This window comes from Loxodonta africana, chromosome 1, assembly GCF_030014295.1.
Source record: "Loxodonta africana isolate mLoxAfr1 chromosome 1, mLoxAfr1.hap2, whole genome shotgun sequence".
In the NCBI taxonomy this organism is placed as follows: domain Eukaryota; kingdom Metazoa; phylum Chordata; class Mammalia; order Proboscidea; family Elephantidae; genus Loxodonta; species Loxodonta africana.
The window spans coordinates 207,289,705-207,315,120 of record NC_087342.1 but is presented as its reverse complement, the minus strand read 5'-3'; the positions used below and the strand labels follow the sequence as shown (position 1 = coordinate 207,315,120).

The 25,416-nt window shown below is 41.7% G+C and overlaps 1 protein-coding gene across 1 annotated transcript; it reads left to right on the top strand.

The window, feature by feature from the left end:
- Window positions 1–18,659: 18,659 nt before the first annotated feature.
- CITED2 (Cbp/p300 interacting transactivator with Glu/Asp rich carboxy-terminal domain 2) lies at window positions 18,660–23,505 on the top strand. Its single transcript, XM_003403968.4, has 2 exons — window positions 18,660–18,766; window positions 19,201–23,505. Exon 2 carries the CDS (start codon window positions 19,209–19,211, stop codon window positions 20,022–20,024), a length of 816 nt encoding a protein of 271 aa, XP_003404016.2. The 5' UTR covers window positions 18,660–18,766; window positions 19,201–19,208; the 3' UTR covers window positions 20,025–23,505.
- The last annotated feature ends 1,911 nt before the right edge of the window (window positions 23,506–25,416 follow it).

Sequence of the window (25,416 nt, the reverse complement as noted above, 5' to 3'; positions counted from 1 at the left end):
CTTACTTGAACTTTTGTAAAGCTCTTTTTTCATTCAAAGTTGGAAGACAGGGTGAAGGAGGAAGAAGAGGAATGATTATCTTCCTCCTCTTTATCCAGGATTACCCTGATTATTATGCCTTTGCCTCAAAGTGGAGAAAAAAAGAATGAATAGGCTAAAGAATTTTAGAGCAGTTTTTCTTGATTTGGAGAAATAGTGAAGCACAGCCATTGTTTTGCAAAACTTAACTTTGGTCTGCAATCAAATCCCACCCCACTGCCCTTTAAGAGCAATAAACAATAATAGAAAGCCTTTCAGCTTTGCAGTTGGCCAGAATCTATTTGAAACTCCAGCTCTACCATTTGGTAGCTGGGTGACTTCAGTCAGATCACTTAACCTCTCTGGGTCTCAGATAACAATACCTTTTTAGCGGAGTTGATATTGAGAATAAATAAGACAATGTCTCTGGGAGCAAATGACAAACTACATGGCACATACAACTCAGCAAGTTTAGTCTCTCTCTTTAGGACACTCAATTTTTCTATTTTTTATGTCATTAGTCAGTGTGGTCTAAGTAGCAGAGTTCAGGTGCGGTAGCTAATGACAGCCAGAAGCCATCACCAAGACTTCTTAAAATTATTCCTTAGATGCTGTGTTTTGAAAAAAGAAGTCTCTAACAAATTAATGATTGACTTTGCTGTTCTTAGTAAATAAAATAAATATGCCAGTTATAATTGTCAATTAGAGTTTCTGATCAACTTGAGAATTCTCACTGTTACCAAAATTGGTTGAACCAATTTAAATCAAAAGGAGAGATAGAGATGTACACAAAATCTATGATACAAAAAAATGTTACAATACTTAACATTAAGCCTAAGCAGCCTTATGGCCTACAGTCTTTCAGAAGTATTAAAAGGACCTAGAAAACCTGCTAACTTTGCTGACTTCTCAGAGTCTTGGAGATTCCAGTGGGGCACCATTAGTGTGGCGGTTGATGTGGCAAACATCTCTGATGAAATCTACCAGGCTCAAGATAAACTAACCTTAGTAGCATCAAAAGTGAAAGCTGTTGTCTTCCTAGTAAGTGAGCTGTCTCTCTGTGCCCTAGAAAGAATTCAGTTGACAACAGGTGGCAACACGTTTGTAGGGTGACCATGTTGCAGAATATAATTCTTAGCTTTCAACTACAGAAGCTCAAATTTTTTAAGTGTTAATCGTATTTTGAAAAAGAAAAGCCCAACTGCTGTCAAGTTGATACCAACTCAGCAACTCACAGGACAGAGTTGAATTTCCCCCGTAGAGTTTCCAAGGCTATAATCTTTATGGAAGCACTCTGTCACATCTTTCTCTCAAGGAGTGGTTGGTGAGTTTCAACCACTGACCTTTCAGTTAGCAGTCAAGGGCTTAAACTCATATGCATGCAAAGGGAGACAGAGAATAAGAAAGACAAAAGAAAAATTAATACATTTGAATTACGGTGGTGGGAAGAATATTGACTATACCATGGACTGCCAAAAGAACAAACGAATCTGTCCTTGGAAGAAATACAGCCAGAAAACTCCTTGCAAGCAAGGATGGCAAGAATTTGTCTCACTTTCTTTGGACATGTTATCAGGAGGGACCAAAGCCTGGAGAAGGACAACATGTTTGGTAAAGTAGAGAACCAGTGAAAGTGAGGAGAATCCTCAATGAGATAGACTGACACAGTGGCTGCAACAATGGGCTCAAACATAGCAACGATTGTGAGGATAAAACAGGGCCAGGCAATGTATCCTTCTATTGTGCATGGGGTCACCACGAGTCAGAACTGACTCAATACCACCTAACAACAAGAACAAGCATATTCTATTAGTCTGATACCCTTGAGGAAAGTTAAGATAAAATATTTGCTAATCTCTAGATTTATCAGTTTTTAGGGAGGAAGGGACATGCTTTTTCAATGACTAAAATACTTGTTCCCATTATGTAGATTACCTCTGCATTTATCACCCTATCCGGATTCACGGAAGCTGAATTATTTCTCAGAAATACACTTGGTGGGTGCAGAGTCAGAGCAGGGAGAAGAATGGTCATGGGAGTTACTTGTTGGTGGCCATAGTGATGCTGCTGAGCAGTTCTATCCACACGGGAAAGGACACTTCTCAAGGGACTAAAACTTGTGACTTTCTTAGCCAGGGCAGATATCACACACATACACAAAATACCCAAACCCACTGCCATTGAGTTGATTCCGACTCATAGCGACCGTATAAGACATCGTAGAACTGCCCCATAGGGTTTCCAAGGAGCAGCTGGTAGATTTGAACTGCTGACCTTTTGCTTAGCAGCCCACCTCTTAAGCACTACAACACCAGGGTTCCAAAGGGCAGATAAACTCAGCCAATTCTTGATCTTTAGCTTCCACTTGGAGTCCCTGGGTGGTGCCAATGGTTAAGCACTTGACTACTAGCCAGAAGATTGGCAGTTCAAACCCACCCAGAGGCATCTCAGAACACAGGTCTCGCAATCTGCTTCTGAAAGGTCACAACCTTGAAAATACTGTGGAGCAAATCTATTGTACACACACGGACATGCCATGAGCCAGAAACCACTCAGTGACGACCACTACCATCAACAAGCTTCCACTTAATCTAGACTCCACTCCAAGCTGACCACCTGCCTTCTGGTAACACCTCTTCGGACAGCTCATTGGACTTCAACTTTCGTAGTTAAGATTCTAATCGTTCATTGTTGTTTTGTGGCTTTCAAAAGTGGTTTCATTCCTCTACTGTCATGAGTGCCTCCTAGAGGCTGGTCACCTTGATTAGCTATGGGTGATCCCTATTCTCCCCAGCACTATACCACATATAGACTATCTCTTGAGTTATTTGTCTAGATAGCTGATCTCACTCAACATGTGGGGTCCTTACTAGTTTCATTCACTTTCAGAAAGTGAGCCCTATGTGTATTTACACTCCAAAATTCCAGTGATACTTTGCCTTACCTCTATGTTCTGAAAATTAAAAGAACCTTGTACTAAACTGGGGGGGTGGGGGGGGTCGGTATCAAGTGGTCTCTCTGGCACTAAAAAAAGGACACAATTAAGAGAAATGCTTGATTAACTTGTCATAACAACCCATATTAGGCACCTTTCATTTTCAGATTCTATTTGTCCTCTGGTTAAGAGCTATAGCCGTTAACCAAAAGGTCAACAGTTCAAATCTACCAGGTGCTCCTTGAGAACCCTATGGGACAGTTCTATTCTGTCCTATAGGGTCACTATGAGTCGGAATCGGGGTTTGATTTTTTTGTTTCATTTTGTTTTTAATTTGTCCTCTGAGCAGTCTTCACCTAAGCCTGTTTCTTGTCAGAAGCGTAACATTTGCCTCCAGTTCTTCCAGACTTCTAGTTATAGACCTGATTTTCACCTTCTACAACACATCTTAAAAAAAAAAAAAGTTGCCATCCAACCAATTCTGACTCAGTGTGATGGGCCCTCCCATCTATAACATATTCTGATTCCATGATTCTTATGAGCCTACTTCAAAAATGCTATTATCAGCATTCAAGGTGTGTCTGTAATATGGGTTGTGAAATCTCTTCCATTATTTTATAGTCACACCTTGTGAACCAACTGCTAGATAAACTCTTCAAAGATGTGGGATCACATATGTAATTTGATAAGCTTAGAGAAAACTGAAAACTTCCTACTCTAGGCCCTTTCACTTTTAGGAGCACAGCTACATCAAACAGGTTAAATCAGTACCATTGTTATTCAGTGGAACATTCTTTATGGTAAAGAAGGGATCCAACAAAGAATCATTAACGTTGATAAAAATAAAAAAGAATTTTTTTTTTAACGTTGATAAAAAGATAACCGATAATAAAAGATCAGGGCACACACTTGACTTCGGTGAACTTGTATAGTATCTAAGAATACTTACTATGACAGTACCCTTCAACAAAAAAAACACTCAAAGAATTTTATAAAACTAATGCACCCCATTTGTTGCTTACCAAATGAATACACATACAGACACACACACACACACACAGTATTTTTAGACAAATAACTTGCACTTTCTGCATTTATTTGCTGATCACACCCTGTCCTGAGAGGCACCTTCAAAAGTGCCACCATGCCAAACCTCTTCCACATGTTGGAGTAAAAGAATATTAGCATAAAGCCCCTAGGAAAATCCCTGGGCGGGGGCGGGGGGGCTTGGCTGGCAAACAAACACAGAAGATGTTCACCGTATGTGTAAAAACATAGTATGTATATATATATATATATATATATATATATATACATATATATATATATGTTTGTTGTTGTTGTTTAGGTACCATCGATTTGGTTCTGACTCATAGCAACCCTAAGTACAACAGAATGAAATCCAGCCTGGTCCTGCACCATCCTCGCAATCATTGTTATGCTTGAGCCCATTGTTGCAGCCACTGTGTCAATCCATCTCATCGAGGGATCTCTTTCTCTTTATCCCTCACCCTCTACTTTACGAAGCATTATGTCCTCTTCCAGGGACCAAGCCCTACTGATAACATGTCCAAAGTATGTGAGACAAAGTTTCACCTTTCTTGCTTCTAAGGAGCGTTCTGGTTGTATTTCTTCCAAGAAAGATTTGTTCGTTCTTTTGGCAGTCCATTGTATAGTCAGTATTCTTCACCAACACCATAATTCAAAGACATCAATTATTCTTTGGTCTTCTTTACTCATTGTCCAGCTTTCACATGCATATGAGGTGACTGAAAATATCACGGCTTGGGTCAGGTGCACCTTAGTTCTCAAAGTAACATCTTTGTTTTATGACACTTTAAGGACATCTTTTGCAGCAGATTTGCCCAGTGGAATGTGTCTTTTGATTTCTTGACTGCTGCTTCCCTGGGTGTTGATTGTGGATTCAAGTAAAATGAAATCCTTGACAACTTCAATCTTTTCTCCATTTGTCATGATGTTACTTATTGGTCCATTTGTGAGGATTTTTGTTTTCTCTGTGTTGAGGTGCAATCCATACTGAAGGCTGTGGTCTTTGATCTTCATCAGTAAGTGCTTCAAGTTCTCTTCACTTTCAGCAAGCAATGTGTCATGTGCATATGCAGGTTGTTAATGAGTCTTCCTCCATTCCTGATGCTGCGTTCTTCTTCATAAACTCCAGCTTCTCAGATTATTTGCTCATCATACAGATTGAATAAGTATGGTGAAAGAACACAGCCCTGGCACACATCTTTCCTGACTTTAAAGCACATATTATCCCCTTTTTCTGTTGGAATGGCTGCCTCCTGGTCTATGTACAGGTTCCTCATGAGCACCCTTAAGTGTTCTGGAATTCCTATTCTTCGCAATGTTATCCATAATTTGTCATGATCTACACAGTAGAATGCCTTTGCACAGTCAATAAAATACAGATGAACATCTTTCCGGGATTCTCTGCTTTTAGCCAAGATCCATCTGACATTAGCAGTGATATCCCTCGTTCCACGTCCTCTTCTGAATCCAGCTTGAACTTCTCTCTATATGAATAGATAGATATATGTATATCTATCTATCTATCCACCCATCCATCTCTCTATCTATAGATAGATATAATTGGAGCCCTGGTAGCACTGTGATTTAAAGCTTGGCTGCTAACCAAAAAGTAGGCAGTTCAAACCCACCAGCTGCTCCTAATACATCTCAAAACCTAGTTTCTGCCTCCCGTTTAATTTTAAGTCTGTATTTAAAGAGATAAAAATGGTTTATGATCAGAAACCATTTTTATCTTTTTAAATACAGACTTAAATGGGAAGCAGAAATTAGTCCCTGGGTGACCCAAAGAGTTAATGCAGTCAGCTGCTAACTGAAAGTTTGGAGGGGCAAGTCCACCGAGAAATGCCTGGTGATCTGCTTAGAAAAAATCAGTCACTGAAAACCCTACAGAGCATAGTTCTACTCTGACACAGATGAGGTCACCATGAACAGGAGTCAACTGGATGGCAACTGGTTTTACTGGTTTATCGGCTAAGTGTAGTGAAAAGGGAGAGGGTTTGGATGGCCATAGAGACCATGTTTTAAATTCACACTGTTTTAAGTGTTGAGACACAAAGAAAAATAAGTTATGGTCCCCAGCCTGGAGGAGCTTATGGAAGTGACAGTGAGGGCAAGGGAGATGACAAGCAGAAAAAGCTATTATTCTTTGTTGAGCAAGCTGAAGAAGCCACAATATGTGAGTTCTGATCTTGCACCTCTTATCAAATCACCTAAGATCTCAGATAGCAAAGTTCATCTAGCCTCATGAACTCTGAACCTGTTTCTTTATGTTTACACTGGCTTCTTCTACCTCCTTTTCAAAGAGGTCTCTCAGTTAAGCAACAAAGACCATGAAGAGGCCTGCTTGTTGGTGTCATGCTCTAGAACTTATATCTAGATTACTATTTCATAAAAACCATTGTTGTACTCCAAATAGGTCACCAGGTAATATGGAACACAGCAGGATCAGAGGGAACACATGCGAGTTCATCCACTGTTAGGCCCACTTCTGTACTGTCCTCTTAAATGCACAAAGAACCAAGTGTGTGTCGTGTCTACATCCAAGTAGAGAACAGCTTCTTTCTCAGAATTCTCTTCCTCTTAGTGATGCATTATGAAGGACCCACAAAGCCAATACAAATACAGAGAACAGCGGCCTATGCAAGAGCTTAAATGATCAAGGAGGATTTAAAGCCTCGAGAAAGTGCTAAAGGAAATAAGGACTGAAAAAATGAAAAATGTGAACAATAATTGATTTTATAAATGATCTTTCTAATATTCAGCATAGATTAGCACTTAAAACCCATTGCCATCGAGTCAGTTCTGACTCATAACAACCTTACAGAACTCAAGGAGAAAAATTTTAGAGGGTCCATAGCATGGCATACTGGAAGACTGGAAAACATTTTCAATTAAAAAAAGGGGGAGATTTAAAATTAGATCTCAACTGCTTAACTGTAAGAATTAAAGGAATTCAAATTTTTAGCTTCCTGATCACTTTCTCTGACTCAGGGACTGTCTTTTTGCAGTGGGGATATGATGATGTGACAGGAGACACGACAGAAGCCAAGCCCCTGTCATCATGGGTTACAGTCTAGGGGAGAGACAGATATTATTATGGACTGAATTGTGTCCCCCCAAAATATGTGTTGTTATTCCTTACCCCTATACCTGTGGATATAATCCCATTTGGGAATAGGGATTTTTATTATGTTAATGAGGCCATATCAGTGTAGGGTGTGTCTTAAGCCTATCACCTTTGAGATATAAATCAAGCTGATCAGGCAGAGAGGAGCAAGCCGAGATGGGGGTGGAGAGGTGCCACACCTCATGAAAATGACCAAGGAACAAGAATCTTTCCCCAGAGCCAACAGACAGAAAGCTTTCCACTAGAGCTGGTGCCCTGAATTCAGATTTCTAACCTCCTAAACTGTCAGAAAACACATTTCTGTTTGTTAAGGCCACCCACCTGTGGTTTTTCTCTTATAGCAGCAAGCACTAGATAACTAAGACAGATACTAATCAAAAAATCAAAGAGCCTCCTAAATAAATACGTAACTAGACATTGTAAGAAGGACTATGAAGGAAAACACAGGGCCTTATATACAGTAAGGGAATTTGGGAGACTTATAATTCAATGCGTTTCAAGAAAACTGAAAACTTTCAAGCTCTAGCTTGAAAGAGGCCCTTTCACTTCTAGGTGCACAGCTACATCAAATAGGTTGAATCACTACCATTATTATTCAGTCGTACAGTCTTGGAGCAAGATCACAGTAATGGTTCATAGAATGACAAAGCATTGTACAATACCAGTAAGCAGGATTCTGCTGCATTACAAGATGTTAGTAAGTAGGATTCCACCAATTCAGAATTTCAAGTTATTTCAGCAGGCTTGTTGCAGTTTCAGCACAGAGATAACAGGAAGGGAGGGAGGGAGACCAACAGATCAGTTACCGCGCCTATGCCACTTATTTGGTGGTGCCACCACAGACCAAGGGCTCCTCTTCAACACTGCTGGTCCATCCATCCAGAGCTGAGCTATCTCTCACACTAATCAGACCCACAAGAGATGGATGAAGAGGAGCTTAAACTTACTATTGAATGTATACCTTTCCAGAGCTTGGAATTCTTGTGCCTACTAACTCTCGAGTTACCCAAAGGTCGAGGAAGCTGAGGTTTTACTACTAAAGATGCTGATCTTATCTTGTACATGTTTATGCTCCTTTGTTTTACTCACAGAAGATAATCTTATCTCAGCAGTCTCAGTGTGCTTCACTGGTGCCTTCACGTACAGATTCCAGAAGCTCCGTATCAGATTAGTTTAGAAATCCCTAGCTCACTACAAATTAATGGTGTAAACAAGATTTTTTTTTAATGCTTAAAAGAGCTGAAGCACCTTCAAGCACCTTCGAAACAACCATTTAAAATACAAATGATTAACACACTAATACGAATCATCCTTTTCTAGTTATAAAAGCAAGTCACCTCAGCATTTCTCTAGGAGCCCTGGTGGCGCAGTGGTTAAGCGCTCTGCTGCTAACCAAAAGGTTGATGGTTCAAACCCACCAGCCGGCTCCGGCTCCACTGGAGAAGGATGTGGCTGTCTGCTTCCGTAACGATTACAGCCTTGGAAACCCTATGGAGCAGTTCTACTCTGTCCTGTGGGGTCGCTATGAGTCGGAATCAGCAGCAGTGGGTTTGGTTTAGTTTCAGCATTTCTCTAGAACCGGCATTTGAATAAATGGAAGAAGGAACTAATGAATCAAAGAGTTAAAAAAAAAAAAAAAACAGGCAACTTTGGGGTCTTATAATCATTTCATAAGAAAAAAAAAAATCTGCATTTAAAGAAATTGGCTATTATTCAGACTTCCTGTCTTTGTAAACTGCATTCCCTCCCCTGCCTCCCCATTATCCCAAATTACTTACTATGATAAATAATTATATGATCTGAAGTATTTACTATAATGAAGACTGGATACCACTAAAATTAGTGCTTATCCAACTGGAGTTCATGGACTTTTTGCAGTCCTTAAAGCATTCTTTGGGGTTCTCTTTTTCTCTTCAATAATTATTTTATGTTTTTGTTTTGGTGATAATTTTTAACAAACCAGTAGAGAAGCGTATTATGGATTATCCAAATGGCCACCTTTCAATGTTTGGATATATGATTACAATTGTGGGGCACCAAGAGCATTACCTGAAATGCTGAACACTAAAGAGGAAAGAAGAGGTGGCTTTAAAATAGGAGTGATATGTTCATGCCACGTGAAGGCTAAGTGAAGTCATGGTTTACTCCAAACGAGTTTCCGCAGTGATTCAAATAGAGAATTTCATTGCACGCTACACTATAGCATTGGCAAGCTGAAATTGATAGAAAAACATGTTCTGTGGTTCTTGTTGCTAGATTCGCACTATGAGACATTAAATCACAAATTAATGGCCTAATGGTAACAAAATCTGCCTATGTAAATGTTTTTCATTTCAATTGTATTGGTTCTGCAGTTTTAGTTTTTATTTATTGTGTTCTGGCATTACAGTGGTCTAGTAGCTGTAAACATAAAGGTGTTACACATTGTTTTCTACTTTTACATACTTAAGGAAGTACAGTAGAATAAAGTTAACTTAACTCAACATTTGAGACCTTAGAGTTTTTTCTGAAAGGGGTCCATATATGACTTAAATCAGCATTTTTCAAATTTCTTGTCCTGTGAGTCCCTTTCATTATCGTATGTTATCTCATGAACCACTTGGCATTGTCAGGTCATTTTTAAATTTTTGTATGACACATAATAAAGAAGAGAGTTCACATAAAATATTACAGTTTTGAGAAATATATTATTGTAGTTTGGTTTTTGGATTTTCTTTTAACCCAATCATTAACAATACTTATTATATAAAAAATATATATATAAAAACAAACTTTTTTAATGTAGTACACTTCAACTGAATGATTTCTTTCAGATTAATTATGTAAGGAAAGCATGATTTGCTGACAAATTCTTAACTGACAATATATTCTTTTTAAATTTTGGACTAAGTGCACTTTTAGATATAGACTGAAATTTAACTACATACTGTGATATCAAAATGATAAAAATACTTTCATTTCCTGATGTATTTAATTCTTCTGTTTTATACTTAAAAATAATTTTTGCACTTTATTTCTGAATCATGAGACAAGAGGAATAGTTTCAGGCTATTATTTGCAAATATTCTTCCAAACTATTATTTGTGGCTGCTGAGTCTTCAGTTCTAATAATTGAAGACCAAACCGATGTGTAGATATCACTGTGGTCTCTCTTTTAGCATGGAGTTTTGAGTCCTACAGTTATAGATTTGTGCCATAGAAGAATTTTCATCATATCAATGCAACCTCCAGGTGGGGTGAGCATCACCATGAGTCATTTGTAAAAGAATTATCACAATTACATTTCTCACGTCTATATTTTATTCAGGGCTATTAGTCTTCTAGAGCCCTGGTGGCATTAAGTGGGGTTAAGTGCCCAGCTGGTAACCAAAAGTTCAGCAATTCAAACCCACCAGCCACTCCTTGGAAACCCTATGGAGCAATTCTACTCTGTCCTACAGGGTCACTACGAGTCGGAATCAACTTGACACCAATGGGTTTGGTTTTTGAGGATTAGTCTTCTGGAATCCCTGGGTGGTGCAAACGGTTAATATGCTCAGCTGCTAACCAAAAGGTTGGAGATTGGATTTCACCCAGAAACACCTTGGAAGAAAGGCCTGCTGATCTACTTCCAAAAAATCAGCCATCGAAAACCCATGGAGCACAACTCTACTCTGACACTCGTAGGGTCCCCATGAGTCAGGATCACCACAGGTCAGGGTCAACTCAGTGGTAACTAGTTATTAGTCTTCTATCTTAAAAAAAAAAAAAAAATCCATAAGTGAATAAGAATTAAAGACAACTTTAAGTTGTAAAAGAGTAAAAACCAGTCCTCTGGTAGGTTATTTAGAGAGTTACTTAGGTGCCTGTTCATCTCATGTCTACAACCTGCTCTGTGAGTTCATTCAGCTTACACTCAGGCTCTCGAACTTCCATTTTGAACTGAGAAAATACTTTAAATGATTTTATTTCCTACTTTTTAAAAAAATAGAAATATGATACAGATTCTGTAACTGCCCTTTACAACCAGCCCACAGCTGGTTGGGGGATGCTGACCCAAGGCATTCAACACATCTCTATCCTCTTTCATTGAAGTCCTCATAAAGACTTTGGCCTCTCTGATAATCTGTTCTGGTGTTTTAAAATCCTGATGTTTAGGAAGTTCTTTATAAGCAAGTCACTTAACCTCTCAGGACCTCAGATTTCTCATCTAGAAAATGAGGAAGTTTGGATAAGATTATTTTTAAAGTCCCACCCAGAACTAGAATTCTATGATTTTATGTATTACTGAAAGTTTTCATAACTGTTTCACATCAGTACAATGTTTTAAAACAAAATCAAACAAGAAACCCTTAATATGGAAAGCGAGTAAAGGTGGAGCTAAGAACACTCAAGGTCTGCAGAACACAATTTGAAAATCACGGATCGAAAGCTTTCCTTTTAAAAACACTTTCCTTTTTTCTTTGTCTCAGTGGAAAAGAAAAACATCTGGAAAGGATCCACCATATTAGTTTCCCTATGTGTATACCAGAACATATGTATTAAGTCATCTGTCAGCCTTTTCTTCTCCAGAATAAATAACCATCGTAAGTCCCATTTCCTATCCCTTTTTAAAATATATTTCCTTTTCTTTAAATGAACCTTCTTTAGTTTCTGTAACTCTTTATTAAAATGTGAAGTTACTAACCAACCATGATCCCTAAGAAGAGCCAAGTGTAGCAAAAGGATTACTTCCAGCTCCATCATGTGATATTCTCTCTCCTAACACACTCCACGTTGTTTCCTTCTCAGCGACAGCATTCCACTCTGCCTCCAGTTCAGCCAATAACTCAGGATGACTTGCATTTTTTTTTCTTTGAACTTGTTATATCTAGTCAATAATTTCCCATCCAATATTGTTATTGTCTGGCTGGGGCCTTTGTAGTTTTTCCTACTGAATATAAACCTATTTTTGTTAAAAAACAAAAAACCAAACTCATTGCCATAGAGTCGATTCCGACTCTTAGTGACCTATAGGACAAAGAAGAACAGCCCCATGGGATTTCCAAGGAGCACCCAGTGCATTTGAACTGCCGACCTTTTCGTTAGCAGCTTAGCTCTTAACCACTGCACACCCAGGGCTCCAATTAGTTAAGGTCACTGAATTTTTCTTCTGCTTTCTTAAATACAGGCAGTCCCCAGGTTATCAATGGACAACTCATACTTAAGAACAGACTGTCATAAAGTGTATTATATTAAAAATTTGAGTTAAATTCATGCAATGGTTTGTAATAACGAACACCGGCACTACTCTGTGACACTCATGAAAACACTGCGCGGTTTAGAAGTGTTTAAGTGTTTTACATGCATAGAAAGATAAAATATTTACTATATACTAAGACAAACATCTGACTAACAAATGCTAAATAAGATCTCTATGTACCTGTTCCAACTTACTTACAAATTCGACTTAAAGACAGACTTAGGAATGGATCTCTTTTGTAACCTGGGGACTGCCTGTACCTCAACCAACTTCAAAACCAGTGTGAATGAATGTTCTCTAGTTCATTGTTAAAGTTAAAATTCCTAAAAAAAAAAAAAACTACTCATAAGGTGACTCTCTTAAGCAACAAGTATTTACAAAGCTCCTCCTTACTATGTGCACGACATTTTGCAGTTCCGTGGGGTGCACCAAACAATCTTCTACCATCACAGAGGAAGCTACCTAGGACAGTGCAAATGTCTGTAACTCAGCCAGAATAAGTCATAAAGGAAGGTCTGAACAAAACGCTCTGGAACACTGAGGGAGCTATAATGTTCTTTTTATCTGGGGAATCAAGGAAGGCTTGAAAGAAGAAATGTCATCTGAGCCAGGCTTTCAAAGATGGGCAAAATTTCATTCATTGGTGGGGGGATGGGGGTGGCAATCCAGGGGAACAGGACTGAAGAAGCATGAACTAGGTTTGTGTTGTACCCATGATTCCTGTGAGACTTAAACTCAGTTGTCACCTACCTGTGGACCAGGTAGTTTACCAACCTGATTAACATCATAACCAACTGGGAAGCTTTTAAAAATATATAGATCCTCAGGCCCTGCTCCCAACCCGCTGAATCAGGAGGTCAAGAGATAATGTTCTAGAATATTTATTTTAACCAATTTCTCAGATGAGGCAACAAGTATCAACTTCATGAAGTTGAAAGGCCCCTTTTTAATAAAAGCATTTCACTGACCCCCACATGATAATGGTTATATATTTATCAAATGAGAAAATACATAAAGACAGAAAACATGATAGTAAATTTGTACTTTATTAACTAGAACAAAATCCACATGCTTAAAAAGATATGCACATATCATTTTTCCATATACACAGACATGTAAGACATTATTTATTCAACTTACAGATAATGTGAGGTTGCATATAGGGCTCTGATCTCTTTACTAACTGTGTGTCCTGACCCTGAAGCTAAATTCCATCCAGAGCTCCAGAACCAAAAGCCATGGGTCCACCAACAGTTCCCATCCCACATTATACTCCTAAATTATACTACACACCTGGAAAATAATAGAATTTTCTATTACAGACAAATAAGGGTGAAAAGGAGGGAGAAGAGGAAAGGCAGAGACAGGGACTGATATCAAACCTAATGCTCACATAACCCCACCTCATTAGGTGGCCAAGTGAATGTTAAAAAAAAAAAACACGACAGTAATGTTTTTCTCACCAGTTAAGACCTAGAGTCAAGGCCTTGGGAAGAGAGAAGGAGGAGAAGGAGCCAACCAGAGTCTGTCTCTGACTGTCTCTTTCTGGCACCATTTTCACTAGCCAAGTTGTTGTTGTTGCTGTAGTAATTTTAACTCTCTGAGCCTCAAATTACTCCTTTCTAAAGTGATGAAGAGTAATCCCTACTTGTTAGGGTGAGGTAGAGAATTAAGTGAGATAACTTAGGTGAAATACAAACACCAACACCATAAACCCGCTGCTGTTGAGTTGATTTCTACTCATAGTGACCCTACAAGACAGAGTAGAACTGGCCCATAGGGTTTCCCAGGAGGGGCTGATGGATTTGAACTTCCAAATTTTGGTTAGCAGCCGAGCTCTTAACCACTACACCACTAGGGCTCCCAAAGTACAAACACATCGTTAGGTATTATCCCCCCTCCCACCACCACCACCGTACAAATATGAGCTCTTTCAATGTATTTTTTTAAGCTGAGCCCTTCAGTCTGCCTTTCTTGGGCTCAGGTTTTAGCTGAGCCCCTAGACTTACCTGTAAAAGCTCTGTTTCAATCAAAAGTTCACACCAGTGGGGACCTTCCTCCATAACTCAGCAGTCAGTGATTCCCCGGTAAGTCGTCTTTCCAAACAGATCACAGTTTTGCACAGGTGAATGACAAGCCACCATGCAGATGGTGGTCAGCCGCTGTTCTCCTTTTCCACTGGATTTTTCTACTCCCAACCTTGAGAGTCACCTTCTTCAGAAAATCTTCCCTGAACACCCAAGCTATGCCCTTCCTTTGGGTTTCCTTCATATCTAGGCTGTATTTCATTCATTCACTCATCTATCTATTCAGCCAAAGACTAATACACACTACTAGGACTTGTTTTAGACACTGAATGAACTAAACAGGCACAGCTCCTGCTCTCCTGCAGCTGCCATTCTAGTGGAGAAGTTCATTAGACAATCAGTAGACAACACATCAGGGGTGGAGATAAGCAATAAGAAGAAAAATAAAGCACGGTAAGGGAAAAATAGTGGTACTGCTATTCAGGCAGAATGTTTAGGAAGACCTTGCTAAGGTGGTATTTGAGCAGAAAAATGATGGTATGGGCCAGCAGGATATTGAGAAGTGTGTTCCAGGAAGCCTTTTCCTTCCTTAATGGCAGGGTTTTGTGTTGTTCAGCTTCTCCGCCACTCAGCCCTGTGGAGGGCACAGATATGCTACTCCTTTGCCCTAGTTCACAGGGTAAATGCATGATTAAAGTTACCCTGGATCACCGTAACTGCCCCCTAATTGGACTCAATGCTTCCAGTCTTTATTTCAATCCATTCTCCAAAGTACTGCCCTGATCTCCCTAAAACCAAAATCTGATCTTATCTTGCAGGTTCACAAGCCTTCACCTGCCTCCCTTTGTCTTCAAGATACAATCCGAATTTCTCTGCTTGTGGACATAAAACTCTCACAATTCAACCCTGGTTCACCTCTCAGGACTTGTTTCTGTCATCTCTACATTCATTACTTGGCCAGGAGTTTCTTTCCCTTCCTGGTGTGACCTGACTTCTAATAGTCCTCAAGCTTCACTTAGTTACCTACCACCTCTCCTGGGAAGCCTTCCCAGATGTTCCCAGGCCTGCCTTAGGTGCTTCTCCTCTGTGCTCCCCAAAGCCCTTGTGCTGAATGCTGTTGTGGCATGAATCACATTGTATCCAAGGCCTGTTTGTCCATCTCCTCCTTTTTATGATAAGTTCCTGTCCTGGTTGAACCCCCAGGCACTAGTAAAGCATCTGGCACTTAGGAAACATTCACTGGATGGATGAATAAATAAATTAAGAATGCTATTTTCCAATCAAAGTCCCTGAGTGTTACAGTTGCTAATGAAAAGTTGGAGATTCAAGTCTTCCCAGAGGCACCTAGAAAGAAAGGACTACCAGACTTACTGGACCAATAGAGACTAAATGAAATACCAAGACTACCGAGCAAGGAGAGTCTATAAACTTGTAACTCAAACCACTCCCAGAGGTTGCCTTTCAGCCAAATGACAAATTTCCCTATAAAATAAATAACATTTATACACCATGCTCCTCAAAATAACCGCCTAGATGAATCCAAATGGTTAACAGTTACAGTAGACCAAAGATGAGAAGGCTGGGGAGGGGGGGTGTAGTGAAGCTAGAGGAATGGAAACAGAACCACCAAAATTGAAATAACAAGAATGCTGGTCTATTGTGAAGAACGTAACCAATGTCACAGAACAATATGTATAAAAAAAAAAAAATTTTTTTTCTGTATAGAAATAGTTAAATAAGAACCAAATTTCCTGTGTAAACTTTTACCAAAAACACAATAAAATATTTAAAAAAAAAAAAAGGTCTGACAATCTACTTCTGAAAAGTCAACCACTGCAAACCCTATGGAGCACAGTTCTACTCTGACTTAATGGGGTCACCAGGAGTCAGAATCAGCTGGACACCTGGGCACCAAATGGTTTTATTTTCCAACCAGCTAGTTTCAGAAGCTTCCCTCCCTCTCCTTCTCCCTTAAGGGGTGGGGAATGGAAAGGTGACCTTTTTGAGGGATTTCCCAATAGTATGTGAAAGCACTGGAGCTGGATCGAGCTGCACCTTTCCTTGATGGTTGCAAGAGGAATTTAGATTAGACATCGAGAACTGTTCCTTGTGTCGCAAGACACTGCAGTAAGGGAAGTAAACAATCTTTTGGGGCAATGTTTTTTAATTGCCCAATATTTTGGAGACTATTTTTTGATAGGAAGTGGGCCCTTCACCTTCCAAGCCTCTGATTCTGTAGTTGCAAACACATTACCTACAGGTAAGGGCTGTGTGTGAACAGAACAGGGAATTGCTGCAAATAACAGTGCAATGTGTTCTGTGAGAGAGTTTGCAAAAAGTAAATATTTATGAGATTCTAAAAAGTATTACATACACCATTGTAAATGCTGGACAGCCTGGAAAAGGAAGGAGGGGGAAATATAAATTTAACAACGTTTAAATATATATATATATATATATGCCTAACTAGAGGATTTTTTTTTTTTTTTTTAACTAGAGGAGGAAGACAGAGGGGTAATAAATGAAAATACACCAGGGTTGGGTCTCTCGCAAATTCCTGAAAGGGGACATGTATAAAAATTTCCAGTCCTAGAACTAAGGCCTTAAAAAAGAAAGAAAGAAAAAAAAAAGTCTTGCGAGCAAGAAGGAGGGGGGAAAAAAAGCCCTAGGTCTTCGCAGCAGGAAGTCTTCAATGGCTATCGAGTTATGGTGAAGAAATAACTCGGAACAGAAGTCCTTATTCGGAGCGCTAAACTCAGTATTACCACATAAAGAGCGATATAATAGCTCGAAGCAGTCTCATCATGATGTTGGGCAAACAACTCGGCTTCCCCGAGCGAGAAAGCAAGCGAGCTCCGGCTGGGTAGTACCCTAGACCAGTGTGAGGGGTTTTATTTGCAAGTCAATGAGCCAAATGGGCGACCAGGCTAGTTGTGCCGCGTTCTGGGAAGCAAGGTTATTACCGCGTATTGCCCCAGCGAACAATTTCACTGAAAAGCAAGTTCCAGCCTTGTGTGTGCACACGGTGCCATACGGGACGTGCAGCTACGTGCCCACCTCCAGAACGACTTTATTTACAAAGCGATTACCATGTTATCTATTTGTATTTGTTTTCCTTTTCCAGCAACGGCAGCCTTACTCAGCCCTCGAATTTCTTAATTACAAACCCGTTCGTTTCTAAATCAACCCCAAACCGTCAAGCAGAACCCCGAGGGAGGCTGTGCAAGTTTGCACACACCCCCGCCTCCCGGATCAAGGGCAACAGCAGCAGCAAGAAACCGTATGTGCAAAAAGGTGGATCTGGGGACGAGGATCGCTGAGTTTGTTTACAGAGCAGAGACGCCTAAGCTCGGATGCCAAAGCTACCAAGAGCAGCAAACGCAAACTTAGCAGAAGCACACGTACCCCGGGAGCGGCGAGCGGGCCCCAAAGCGCGGACCGGATCGACGGGCGCGGGAGCGGGGAGGCCGGGCCCGCGAGCGCGCTCCGTCCACCTGCAGCCGCTGCTGCTCCCCGCCCCCAGCTCCTGTCCTTGAAAGGAGTGGAAAAAAAAATGCATCTGCACGCAGCGGCTTGACGCGGTGTTTACAGGCTGCCCCTCTGCACACACAAAGGCACGGCCCAGGACAGCGCGCTCGGGGGGAGGGCGCAGGATGTGTCCCGGGTTTTAAAGACCCACTCGGGGAAGCGCAGCCCATGTTTGCAGCCTGGGAAAGCTTCTGCAAAGCTGGGGGGCCGAAGGGCACTCTAGAGGGCGGGGGCGCCGAGCGAACCCCCTTTTCCTGTAGAGCAAGCCAGACTGCTGGGTGAGCCGGGTGGGCGAGCTGTGGACGGGGATCGGCCAGAGTGGGGTGCGAGTTTGCCTTGCTCCTCTCAGGACAGACGCTGGCTTCGGGCCGGGAGCGCGGTGAGATTGTCCCCCTCGCCGGGAGTGGCGGGACCAGCCCCAGATTTCTGTGCCGGGAGGGAAGAAGAGGGGGCGGGGCGGCCGCAGCCTCTGCGCACGTGCCGCCGGCCGCGGGGACGCGGCGCCAGAACCCAGTCCAGCTTGCCGGGGTTCCGGAATCCGCGTGTTGGTGCAGCCCGGGCGGGAGGCTCTCGCTCCGCCCTTCCTGAAATGCTTATATTAACTGTGGCCAGAGCCGTAAGAAACACAGCTCATTGTTGGCAGATGCCGGGCGGCCTCGCCGAGCTGTGAGGGCTGCGGAGGGGAAATAAAAGGGAACGGCTGCGCTCCTGCCCCAGCGGCCGCTGCTAGACTTCGGCGCCCACCTCGCGCCCGCGAGCGCCCAGCACGCCCGGAAGGTCCCCTCTATGCGCGGCTGAGCCGGCGCTGGACCCGACGATCCCGCCCTCGGTCTTCGGAGCAGAAATCGCAAAGACGGAAGGTGAGCGCGGCGGGCGAGCCGGCGGCTCTCCTGCCAGCGCGTCCTCCGAGGGCAGGGTTTGCCCGGAGGAAGAGCGTGAGGCGGAGCTGGGGAATAACAACAGGATGTGCAACAACAGGATGGAGAGGGTGGTTTAATGCCTGAAGTTCGCGGCAGGCGACGGGGCACTTCCTTTATTAGGCCACTTCGGGGAGCAGAGGGGGTGTGGGCCGGGTCCCCCCGCCCAATCGCAGGGGAAGGGGCTCTGTGTGCAGCGCCCGGCTCTGTGGGTGGGTGGCAGGTCCGCGGTGGTGAGGAGCCCTGGTGCACAGGCTGCTGGGTTCCCAGGGACGTGCGCGCGGGGAGCCTGGGGAGCAGAGGAGAGAAAAGTGGGGTGCTCGGTGGTGGGCGACACGTGTGGCGCGGGGCTTACCGTCTGCTCTTTTCACTTCCAGGACTGGAAATGGCAGACCATATGATGGCCATGAACCACGGGCGCTTCCCCGACGGCACCAACGGGCTGCACCACCACCCTGCCCACCGCATGGGCATGGGGCAGTTCCCGAGCCCCCACCACCACCAGCAGCAGCAGCCCCAACACGCCTTCAACGCCCTCATGGGCGAGCACATACACTACGGCGCGGGGAACCTGAATGCCACTAGCGGCATCAGGCATGCCATGGGGCCGGGGACTGTGAATGGAGGGCACCCCTCGAGCGCGCTGGCCCCAGCGGCCAGGTTTAATAACTCCCAGTTCATGGGCCCCCCGGTGGCCAGCCAGGGAGGCTCCCTGCCGGCCAGCATGCAGCTGCAGAAGCTCAACAACCAGTATTTCAACCACCACCCCTACCCCCACAACCACTACATGCCGGATTTGCACCCTGCTGCAGGCCACCAGATGAACGGGACAAACCAGCACTTCCGAGATTGCAACCCCAAGCACAGCGGCGGCAGCAGCACCCCCGGCGGCTCAGGCGGCGGCAGCACCCCGGGCGGCTCCGGCGGCACCTCGGGCGGCGCCGGCAGCAGCACTAGCGGCGGCGGCGGCGGCAACGGCAGCAGCAACATGCCCGCCTCCGTGGCCCACGTCCCTGCTGCAATGCTGCCGCCCAATGTCATAGACACTGATTTCATCGACGAGGAAGTGCTCATGTCCTTAGTGATAGAAATGGGTTTGGACCGCATCAAGGAGCTGCCCGAACTCTGGCTGGGGCAAAACGAGTTTGATTTTATGACGGACTTCGTTTGCAAACAGCAGCCCAGCAGAGTAAGCTGTTGACTCGATCGAAAGCCTGGCGAAAGAAATCAAACCCCCAACTTCTTCGGTGTGAATTAAAAAACATTCCCTTAGACACAGTATCTCACTTTTCAGATCTTGAAAGGTTTGAGAACTTGGAAACAAAGTAAACTATAAACTTGTACAAATTGGTTTAAAAAAAAAAAAATTGCTGCCACTTCCCCTCCCCCTTCCCCAGTTTTTGTTTCGTTTTTGTAGCCTTGACATTCACCTCCCCTATGTAGTTGAAATATCTAGCTAACTTGGTCTTTTTTGTTGTTTGTTTTTTACTCCTTATTTCCTCACTTTCTCCAGTGCTCAACTGTTAGATATTAATCTTGGCAAACTGCTTAATCTTGTGGATTTTGTAGATGGTTTCACATGACTGAACTGCATTCAGATTTACGAGTGAAAGGAAAAATTGCATTAGTTGGTTGCATGAACTTTGAAGGGCAGATATTACTGCACAAACTCTGCCATCTCGCTTCATTTTTTTAACTATGCATTTGAGACTGATTTTTCAAATATGTTAAACTGGAAGATTAAACAGATGTGGGCCAAACCGTTCTGGATCAGGAAAAGTCATACTGTTCATTTTAAAGTTTGCTATCCCCATCCCCCATATGTACAGACAATAATAGGGTGTGGAATGTCGTCAGTGGCAAACATTTCACAGATTTTTATTTTGTTTCTGTCTTCAACATTTTTGACACTGTGCTAATAGTTATATTCAGTACATGAAAAGATACTACTGTGTTGAAAGCTTTTTAGGAAATTTTGACAGTATTTTTGTACAAAACATTTTTTTGAAAAAATACTTGTTAATTTATTCTATTTTAATTTGCCAATGTCAATAAAAAGTTAAGAAATACTTGTTTTCTAGAAGTCATTTGGGGGGTGGTGGTTTCTTTCGGTGGCTTTTCCCCCCTCTTTAAGTTGAACACTATTGACCGAGAGTAAGCATTCCAAAGGATAAATTACAGGACACTAAAACAGGTCATGATGAGCTTAAGGGAAGAGCAGGATTTAACATAATTGGCATAATGCTTCATTGTTATCATTGTAACATGCCTCTTGGTGTGGTTTAATCAAAAGCTGCAAAGTTGTCAAAGAACATTTTTTTCCCCTTAATTGCTATCATATTCAAGTTATAAAGGTTTGTAATAGTAACTATTATAAATTATCTTTTCACGTAGGAGGGTAAGCAGAGGGGAGGTGGGGGAGGAGCAAGTATTTCTAGAAATAACTACTTACATGGAGGTAGGTAGATGGGAATAACACACTGGATGAATGATGAGGGTGGCATTAAATATAAGTCTACCTTTATCTCTGGTGACGAATGTTCTTTCTCAGCAAAGGTGCTAAGGACAGGCACACGTTTTTTAGCTTAATCTCTGAAATTGCTTCTGACTGGTTTATAGTTCTGAGAAGAGGGGGCAGAATTCCACCTTGAGGTTTTCTATTTTGTTCTATAATATTCAGAATTTACTCAGCAAGGTTGATTCAAAGGTCAAATTACAATCTTCACAAGAGGTTCCCTCTCAAACGTGCCCTGTTTTCCAGAATTCTGAGCTTTTTCTGTTACATGTGTTGGGTACAGAGCACAGAAGGATAAGATCATTTTAATTTCACCTAGATGAGTTATCAAGATGATAACCACAGTTAAGTGGGTATCAAGCTTCACCTTATATAATCAAGCAAAGGAAACAGTGATATTGTTAAAATCTCAAATTATCCCAGTTGGAAGGAGAAGGAATTTTATTTTGCTTTCTTTGTCATGTTTTCATGACTTACCTTATGTTTAAAGGAGCAATACACCTACATTCAAGAAAAAATACGGACTTTTGTACTTAACCTCCTGGGAGGAGTAAAGAAATAGAGATTAAGACAAATCTTTCAAATAATAGTTTAAAACAGCATTGCCTTTAGACTCTTAGATTCTGATCTTGAGTCTCATATTTCATAATAACAATAATAATAAAATCCAGGAGGGGAGGGTTATGGAGGTGTTACATTACAGTGACTCTGGCATAAAGGCTGATTTAAATCTAATACACCCCACCCCCATTCTATAACTTCATCTCCAAGGCAGGCCATGCAAAATTAAGAAGGCCACTCCACTGAGTTTTTTATGCCTGTGTAATTGACATTTTTTTAATAAAAAAGTACGTTCTAAATAAACAACTTTTTTTTGGTGACTACACCGAATCATTCAAAACTCCTTTTTCAAAGCTGATGCAGATTTCCCACATTAATAGTTCAAGCTGAAGTTTTCTTCAGCTAAGACATGTCAGTACTAAATCTGCCATCAGCAGTAAATCTTCCTGGGTAGGCATTTCCACAGTAAGTTTTTCTTTTTCTCCAGAGGCTCAAGTGAAAAAAAATATGTTTGCATACATATTAATACAGCAATTCTGGTTCTTTTTCACTTGTGCCAGGAAAAAAAGCAAGCTATCGGAGGCATTGTTTTTTTTGTTTTTTTTTGCATAAAGAAAGAAGCAAAAGAATTGTTTTGCCACCACCCTTCACCATTTATTCTGCCCGGGAATAAGCCACAACACCTGCTCTGTCACTAAATTCCTCCTGCTGTTCCAACGCCGGAACACGTATGTGGCGATGCAGAGCCCAAGGAACTATTATTAGCTCCTGAGCTGGTCCCTGCCAGCACAGAGGACTCAAACAGTGGAGCTGGGTTAAACGCACAATTTCTCTGCAATAAAAATGCAAACACACCCCTCCACCCGCCAGTTCTCTTGAATGATCTTTATTTCATTAAAGCGCCTTCTTGATCAACAATTGAGTAGATTCTGTGCAATACCTGCAGGGCTCTTAAGCAGAGGAAAATAACTCCTTGTTTGAACAACCTGATTAATGAAACCTGTACAGTGACCCAGATCACCCGGCTACTGGCAGACATTTGCAAAACCTTTTGTGGTCTTGCTTCCTACTAAGTTGCTTGCAGCATATGGGGAAATTTGACCTCTGTACCTTGGCTGTTTTTCAAAAAGTTCTAATATGATACAAGAGAGCTTGTGTTCTTTAAGCGTTGCCCACAAATAGACACTGTATGCTTGATTTTCAAGAACAGATCAATGATAAGCAACACCACCACATCATAGATACATATCAGAGAAAGAAGTACATATGAATAAAAATTGTACCTCTGCCTTGTGGCTGATAAAACCCTGGTGGCAGTATCTTTGCTGGAGCTGATAAAGACGTTACAGCTATGGATGGGTCTTTGAAGAACAGTTACCTAATCACCGCTGTTTATGGGGTGCTAGGCTAGAGCACTAGTACCAGAAGGCTGACATCTATTGTGAAGTTTATGGTCTCCGTGACTTTTACTACTGTAAACGCCTGGGATAGCTATAAATTGATGTCAACATTAAAGGCCAGGTCCTTTAGAGCAAAATATTAATCCACTAATCTATTATGGGTGGCCAGCTCTGAAATATAAACTTTGGAGTCCCAGACCATTAGGTGTTTTCGCCCCCTTGTGGAATTTATTTAGAAGGTCAAAGGAAAGCTGTTTCCTCCAGAGGTTTTCTCTTTTATTGCCTACTTGTTTGTTTGCTTTTCGCCATTTCTGAAGACTTCCCTTTCTTTACTGAAGCAAACAGTATATATTTGATCAACACATTTTTTATCAAAGAAGATTCTTATTTTCTGCAAATAAGAGTACCTTACCAAGACGATTAAAACAAATTAGGTACGCATAATTGAGATTTGCCTTCTGTTTTAAAATGTGCATTGTCTCAGGAATTTTATTGTTAAAAGCATAATAAGCAGGGGTTTGGACCCATGTCATCCGTGTTGAAACAGTGAGAACTCCGCATCCCAACAACAGGATTGTTAATTTGGAATAAGAGTACATAGTCATACATTTGATGGCATGCATGGAGTTGGGAAGGGGAAGGGAAAAATCCAGGAATGCAGGATGCAGTTATCTAGGTTGGAATGTGACCGAGCCACTGGCTCTAATCTCGTGAAAGGGCTGCTGGATCTTTAATGAGAATGAGGGTTGCTGTCTAGTTGATTCAGTAAAATTTACTTTACAATATGCCTGGCAGGTAACATTGTCTGGAAAAACAAAAGTAAATTTATAATACATGGAATTTAGGACCTAAGCATTGGCATTTTTTTTCCTCTCCAATGGTATTGTTTTGCTAGCACAAAAGAGGTGTTTCACGTAGCTTCAGAGACCGTACTTAACATCTCGGTTCTGTACCACTATCATCAAAGTCAGAGCTCCAGGCAGGTTAAGGTTGAGCCTCAGCAAGAGAACAATAGGAAGCACATCAAATGACTTAGCCAATTATCATGGGTTCTGTTTGTCTCCCCCACCCCCAAGAATAGAAGCCACAATGGCAATGGAAGAATTTGAATTGCAATGGAATGGCTAAATTACTCGACCTATTTTTACCCAGCAAGGAGAGAAATGATTCTTTTTCCCTGGTATCCATACTTAAAATTTAAAGTGGGAAAAGAAGTATAAGGATGTTTTCTATCAAATAATATACCTTTCATAGTTTTAGTTTGCCTTATAGTAAATAAGACCCACTTATACCTTTAAAAAAAAAATTTTTTTTTTTATACCTTTATACCTTTAAGATACCTGGAATAAAGAACTTTTTCCCCTACAGGAAGAAATTAAGCTAATAAATTATACTAAATAATGAACTGAAAATATTACAAGTGCTTCTGGCATGAATTTCTATAGTATCCAGCTATTTATAAACACCATGAAAGAAAAACTAAGGGAAATAGGGGTCTGCTTTGTGGAGGAACTGAATCCATGGCCCTTGGGAAAAAGAATATAAGAGCAACCCCTTCCATAATTTCTATGAACAAATGATGGCTTTTTAGTGGCTGGATCCTGGTCAATTATTTCCTTCCCCAAGATCAGCACTAAATGTTGTCTGGGCCAACCCCATGAGATGGTTGGTGGTGCTCTTGGAGAATTCAGCTTGGTTAAACCAGGACAGGCAGAGCGAATTAAAGCAGACGGGAAGATGAATGGTGAGTATTATTACCTGCTTTATATGTTGTTGGTTTTCATTAGACTGAAGTAATTTGAAAGATCAGTGGGGCAGGGGTACCACGTGGGGGTGAGGGCAGTGGTTCACAGGATTCTTGGAATTTTCCCAGGCCATCGTCATTGTGTTCAGCCCAGAAATCCTTCCCATTCTTCTCTCCACAGAAGAGTGGTTACTTGATTGCATATTGGGTTGTGGGACAAAGCACACAAGGAATTTTGGCTCCAAACAAGCTTGTGGCAAGGCAAGGTTAGAGGGGGGCTCATTGCAGGAGATATGCAAATAGGTGAGTGGCTTTTGAAATGCTAATAATGCTAAATGGGTCCAGCCAGTCCATTCTTGAGAGCTAGGTGGTA